The 6,716-nt window shown below is 40.4% G+C and overlaps 1 protein-coding gene across 1 annotated transcript in view; it reads left to right on the forward strand.

The window, feature by feature from the left end:
• SKOR2 (SKI family transcriptional corepressor 2) overlaps window positions 1–6,716 on the forward strand; it is a 38,075-nt gene that overhangs the window by 22,666 nt on the left and 8,693 nt on the right. Inside the window, 1 exon segment of the mRNA XM_023750797.1 lies at window positions 1,318–1,385. Coding sequence (XP_023606565.1) covers window positions 1,318–1,385 — 68 coding nt within the window.

The raw sequence follows: 6,716 nt of genomic DNA on the forward strand, positions 1-6,716 counted from the left end.
TAGCCAGCCAGAATGAGACGTGACGGGTGAGTCTGTAGCCAATGGGGCTCTGGGAACCGACCCACGAGAGACTCACCGCCCTGCAGCCGGAGGGACACAGGCCAGACACGCAGGTGCACTGCATCCGACCCCTCAACGACCAGAGGAAAAGGAGCGGCTCACAGCCCTACTGCCGCCCTGAGAGGAGTGAGGGCAGAGCTGGAGTTACTGTAATGGCAAAGAGAGGGGAGGATGGAGAGTAGAATGTACAGGACTCGCACACCAGTTGGCTGAAGAGAAGGGGGAAAGGTGATGACTGTGTTTCTGGTTCCTTTAAACTGCTGACCTGACTATCCACCACAGATGCAATATGACACTGTGTTACCATTTAAAGCAGAAAAAGGCAGTTGGCTAAGCCTACATTTTTTTTAAAAGACCACATCTAGAAAATGCAACAACATGATATATACATTGGAAGTCATTTTTTTTCCATAAATGCAATTTAAAAATGATCAGTATGTAGAATGGCAAAGATAGTTTGCATAACGATACTTCTCACATAGAGGCGGGGCCTGCAGAACTGAACCAGGCCCAGGAAGGACCATAAAATAAGGCTGATACAGGGAGAGAAAGTGTGCAGGTTGGCAGTCAGGCACTCTTTTTAGGAGTGGGACAGGCTGCAGTGAAGCCAGGCAGCCATATCTAATGGACCCACATTTTATCACCCAGACGGCATTTTGTGTACAGGGGTCCTCATTCCCTGTGATCTGAGGTGCACCCTCTCCCTCCCTCTGAACTTCTGAAGGCAGTGGAAGCTTGAGGTACTTGCGACTTTCTCACGTGTGCAAAGGCCAGAAAACAGGATTGCCGAGACATTCCTGAGAGTGATGATGCGCATGGGATTGTACTACATGGGTTGTGAGATACTGTGAAATGTAAGATATAGACCTTACCCCCTCAGAGTTTACTGTCTATTCTGATTAAATTATAGAATCTTGAAAACATTCCTTCAAACAACCATGTTATTTACTTTTAATATATATCAAGCTAGAGGCCCAGTGCACAAAAATTGTGCACAGGTAGGGTCCCTAGCAGCTGCCGGCTGTGGCCAGGGCCTTCCTTTGTTCCAAGCCGCCCCCTGGTAGTCAACGCACATCATAGCGAACAGTCAAACTCCCGGTTGGTCGAACACCCAAGGGGACACTTTATATTAGGCTTTTATATATTTAGATAGGGGAGGGGTTTTCTATGGGGCTGTCAGTAATATTTTCACAAAATATGCTAAAAGTAGATTTTGCACTTTAATTCATTTCTGTCTCTATTTCTCTCTCCTGCTAGATAATTTCCAGGACCAGATGAAAAGGGAACTAGCCTACCGAGAAGAAATGGTGCAACAGCTACAAATTGTAAGTTGCATTTCTACTTTAAAATAAAGGCAGCTGGATGGGCTTGTTTAGAAACTGTTCATGTTTTTGCTGTGAAAGCCTTTGGTCCACCCACTTCTCAGCTGGTTTACATGCTAATTACCAAGAGATTTACTTAGACACAGGATAAGCAGATGTGTCAGTACGCTTCCTCGGGATGTAACTACCTACCATGTGTTAATAGACAGATGTGTACATTGTCTCTGTGGGCGAACCAGAGGTACCTGCATCGTCTTCTACTGCACAAACTTCCCAACACAGTGCTGGGATGCGCCAGACACTCCGTGGAGGCCACTGTCTCCCATCTTCCTCCCTCTCCCCTTCACTCCCCAGATCAGGGCCAGGCTCTCCACAGTCAATAGAATGAAGTGTGAACACTATTAATCAATTAAATTCACTTGAAGGATAATGAAAAGAATTCTTTCCAAACCAAGTGTGTTACTCTAGCCTAATCATCTCTAAAAGTGGACACTAAGATCTATTTCTAGGGAAACAGGAAGATGTCTGATAAATAAATGTAGTGGGTTTTCTTTTTGTTTTGTTTTTTTTCCTTCTGAATTCCTCGCCTTTTGTCCCCCCTGCAGATACATCTGGTATTATTCACTAGCACCTTTAAAGCAATCTCCCCTGCCTGGCCAGTGTGGCTCAGTGGTTGAGCACCAGCCTATGAGCTAAGACAGTGGTTCTCAACCTTCTGGCCCTTTAAATACAGTTCCTCATGTTGTGTGACTCAACCATAAAATTATTTTCATTGCTACTTCATAACTGTAATGTTGCTACTGTTATGAATCGTAATGTAAATATCTGATATGCAGGATGGTCTTAGGCGACCCCTGTGAAAGGGTCGTTCGACCGCCAAAGGGGTCGTGACCCACAGGTTGAGAACCGCTGAGCTAAGAGGTCACGGTTCAGTTCCTGATCAGGGCACATGCCCCGGTTGCAGGCTCGATCCCCAGTGTGGAGCGTGCAAAAGGCAGCCAATCAATGAGTCTCATCATTGATGTTTCTGTCTCTCTTTCTCTCTTCCTCTCTGAAATCAATGAAAACTATACACCTTTAAAAAGGCAGTCTCCCCAGCTTCCTCCTTCTCATGAGTGGGATGGGGAAATGATTTCTGCTCAGTGTTGGTAAGATATTTGTAATCACCTGGGTAAAGACATACACTGCTTCTCAGTATTATTCATAGCATGATTATTATAATTTGGGTGGCTAGGCATTTCTGAGCTGGCCCATGTTATCCTTATACCATTAAGCATGTGTCTTTGCATACCCACCTGTCGTGTCTAAAGAGACAGGTATCTAGCTCTCTGTCAGGACTATTTAAGAAGGATGGTTATTAACCTTTGCTTTCTGCATGGAAGGGGCCATGCTCGTGCTGGGAGGCATTTTTAAAGCAACCCGTGCTTCATGTTTCTCTCCTTTCCGGGCTCTGTTAACAGTGCTGCTTGTCAGTCTTAACGCCCCGCTGAGGTTTTCCTTGATCTCAAAGTGCCGGCTCACAACTCTCAGTTCTGAAAACCACCTCAACGTAAAGTGCCTCTTAAACAGGATCTTTCTTCTTGTTCTGCTTCTGTGTGTGTTCGGGCTTTTTGTTTGGTTTGTTTGTTTGTTTGTTGCACTTAAATTCACTGGGAGCAAAAGGATTTTCTTAATCTCCTACAAGGATTAAAATATACATATAGCTTTTCACAATAAGAACTAGTAATTACTTACTATGAATATACTTACTGTTTTCTTTGTTCAAAGGAAGAATTTAAAAAAATAGAATTGGAGAGTGATATAACATTTTAAGACCTTACTGGCTTTATTCAGGGCATTGTTCTCAGATTCTTAAAACAAAAATTGTCACACATCAAACCAACAACTTGGGATTTCAAGGTGGTGGGTCTAGCAAAATGGGCATTAAGAAAGGAAACTATTTACTTCAATGCCCCTGTTTAAAGCTAGTTATGTAACTTAAACATCTTAATTTTCTTTGACATTTGGTTTCTTTAGTAAAAGAGGAAATGATATTGCATTCCTGTAATAAACAGGCAGTATTGATAGCAAAAAAAATGTCTCATGTCTTTTGAGATAGTTGGTACATAGAAGATACAAATTGGCATTACTAAACATTTTTATTATTCTGTATTGAAAAATATTTTATCATAGGTATGTATCTAGACAGTGTTATTAATTCACATTCTTCTAGATAGTAAATTACTTCTTGTTGTAAATTAAATTCTTTGGGAGAAGCTAGAATTTTTACCCCTAGGCCTGTAGGTATAAGTCCTGAAATCCTCAAAGGCATATCCAGGCAAACAACATAAAAATTGATGAAATAGACATGATTTGTCCCTCCTGTTTCTTCATCTTCTTTAGTGTCTCCTACCATAAGATACCGAGAGCTTCTTGCTGCCTCCGGCACCCAAGAAACATTTCTTGAATGAATCACTACTCATGGACGCCCCCTGCCCCAATTCTGATATTCTCATATAGCAGTCCTCTTAATTCTTTTCCAGATTTCCCTGGTTTGGTCATGACTTTCTCAAATGTTCTTTTGTGCTAAGTAACTACTACCAAAACTACAAAAGGAAGGTGTAGTATTGAATTATAGGAGCTTATGTATTACTGTTCTGTCCTTATAACTAACAGACACAAGCTTCAAGGTCTACAAACTTGAGTTTAAGACTCATCCCATATAGTCCATTAAGTGTTAGTTCTTCAACCAAAGGGACCTGTTGGAAGGTCTAGCCTAGTGCCCAGATAGGGATGTAGTAAGGAGGAAGTGTGTAATGAGCATGAAATGCCCACACAAGTCATAAAACGCTATGCCAATATGAGTAACATCCCTTCTCAAAGGGGTACTTTCATAGTGGAACTGTTTCAGCCTTGGTGGCTGGAGATATTTTTGTGCAGGAAGGACCTGTGTTCATGTTATGCCATCTGCTTTGGAACTGAGGCAGCAGACTCAAGTTTACTTGAACAGGAATTCATCTAATCCTTTATTCAGCTTGTTTTATTTGCTAAAGTACCTGTGGGAAATGCCTTTAGAAAATTATATCTAAAGATTATCAAGAAATTGCTAGGTATCATAATTATTGACTTTCCCAATATTTTAGTTGAATGACCTAACTCATCTGTAAATATGGTTACATACTTTGTTCCCCAAGAACCCGACAGTTTACTCAAAATTATTTTAATATTTAAAGTTTACGGAATATATATTACAGAATAGTCCTCTACCTACAGAATAGGCATTTTCCCCTTTGGATGAGATAAAAACCCACTCTATCCTGCAATAATGGAGAATTCAAATATATTAAAATCATCATATTTTGTAATGATTCCCATAGACCCACGATGTATTTATACTATGTCGTTACAGTGTTCTTATTCAAAAGATGATATCGAAAGCATCTTGGGTGCCATTGCTGTAGAAAGAAAACTTATGAATTTCTTTGGCTCCTGCATGTTTAGATTCTCCACTGACTGTAATTTCTGCACCATTGCTTCCTTTTCCAGTTTGTTAAATGCAAGTTATGATGACTGCAGAGTCAAATGCTTGACTCTCCTTGTGCATTTTTCTCAGTGTCAGGTTTAAAGCATGTGTATCTTTAACATTTATACATGACCACAAGCTAACTTTTACAATAGCTTAAAATTAGAGTTTTATAGCACTTAATACCATTTGTGTTAAAGCTTCCCTTCCCCCACTCCTGCCCTGGGTTTTCAAGTGCTTAAAATGTTTCATTGCTAAACCAGATTTATTTAGACAACCTAAGAAATATAGTCCTCTCACTATAAACCAAATACAAAAGTTACAGAATTTAGCAAGTTCATGAAGATGTTACTGTTTAGTATAATGTAGAGCCACAGATTTCTCATTCACAAGTAAACTGTGATTTTAAGAAAAATGTGTTTCACTTTAAAAACAAAATGAATCACCCCTTAGGGTTAAGAAGAAAGTGAAGAAACTTCATAAACACATACATTGTTTTATGTCAAGTATATCTCAATTTTTTTAAAGGTGAAGATATTTTGCTCTCTATAACCTTTTGATTAAGGTTTTTCTAAGAACTGGAATCCTATATAATAAAAACCTAATATGCAAATCGACCAAACGATCGGCGCTGATCGCCAGCCAGGCCTAGGGACCCTACCCATGCACAAATTTCGTGCATCGGGCCTCTAGTATAATATAATTTACAATACAAGCTGAGACTATTATGATGCCTTCATAATCTTTTTATTTTTCATTGCTAATTTGGCAACAATTTTTTTAAGCGAGTGCATTTATATATAAGCTACTACTGTCTATTTGTTGAAGACATGGTCTGTTTTAGTCATAGTTCTTGAAGGACATGCTGCAGCAGAGAGCACATGATAAATGACGACCCAGATTCACATCCTTGGAACTTGCTGGATTGCTAAAGAGGAGCACAGATGGAGCAAATGCACTAGGCTTAAAGTGCCCTCTGCTGTTTGTCCAGAATGCTGCAGTCACAGTTGCACGCAGCCAGGGGTGAAAGGTCTCAAAGTTCTCCATTAAAAGCCTCGAGTAAATGTACCACAGCTTTTTTATTCACTCGTCTACTGATGGGCACTTGGGCTGCTTCCAGGTCTTGGCTGCTGTAAATAATGCTGCAATGAACATAGGGGTGCGTGTCTTCTTTCGAATTAGTGTTTCAGATTTCTTAGGATATATTCCCAGAAGTAGAATTGCTGAGTGATAAGGCAGTTCCATTTTTCATTTTTTGAGGTAACTCTATGCTGCTTTCCACAGTGACAGCACCAGTCTGCATTCCCACTAACAGTGCACGAGGGTTCCCTTTTCTCCACATTCTCGCCAACACTTGTTTGTTGATTTGTTGATGATAGCCATTCTGATAGGTGTGAGGTGGCCTGGAGTATTATGCTAAGTGAAAGACAAATAACTTATGATTTTACTTGCATGTGGAATCTAATGTACAAAATAAACTAACAACAAAATAAAGACAGAATCATAGATACAGAGAACAGACTGACTGACAGCTGTCAGAGGGGAGGAAGGTTCGGGGGCTAGGTAAAAAAGGTGAAGGGATTAAGCAAAAAAACAAACAAACAAACAAAAAGCTCATAGGCAGTATGGTGATTACCAGAAGGAAATGAGTGGGGATAAATGGTGATGGAAGGAGACTTGACGTGAGGTGGTGAACACACAATACAGTATACAGTGATGCATTATAGCAGTGATTTTCAACCATGTGCCTCAAAAGAATTTTTAAAATATGCAATACCTGACTATTTAGTCAGGGGCACTGACCTCTCTTCCTTAGATCAGTGGTCTCAACC

Source organism: Myotis lucifugus, unplaced genomic scaffold (assembly GCF_000147115.1).
Source record: "Myotis lucifugus unplaced genomic scaffold, Myoluc2.0 scaffold_16, whole genome shotgun sequence".
Taxonomy (NCBI): domain Eukaryota; kingdom Metazoa; phylum Chordata; class Mammalia; order Chiroptera; family Vespertilionidae; genus Myotis; species Myotis lucifugus.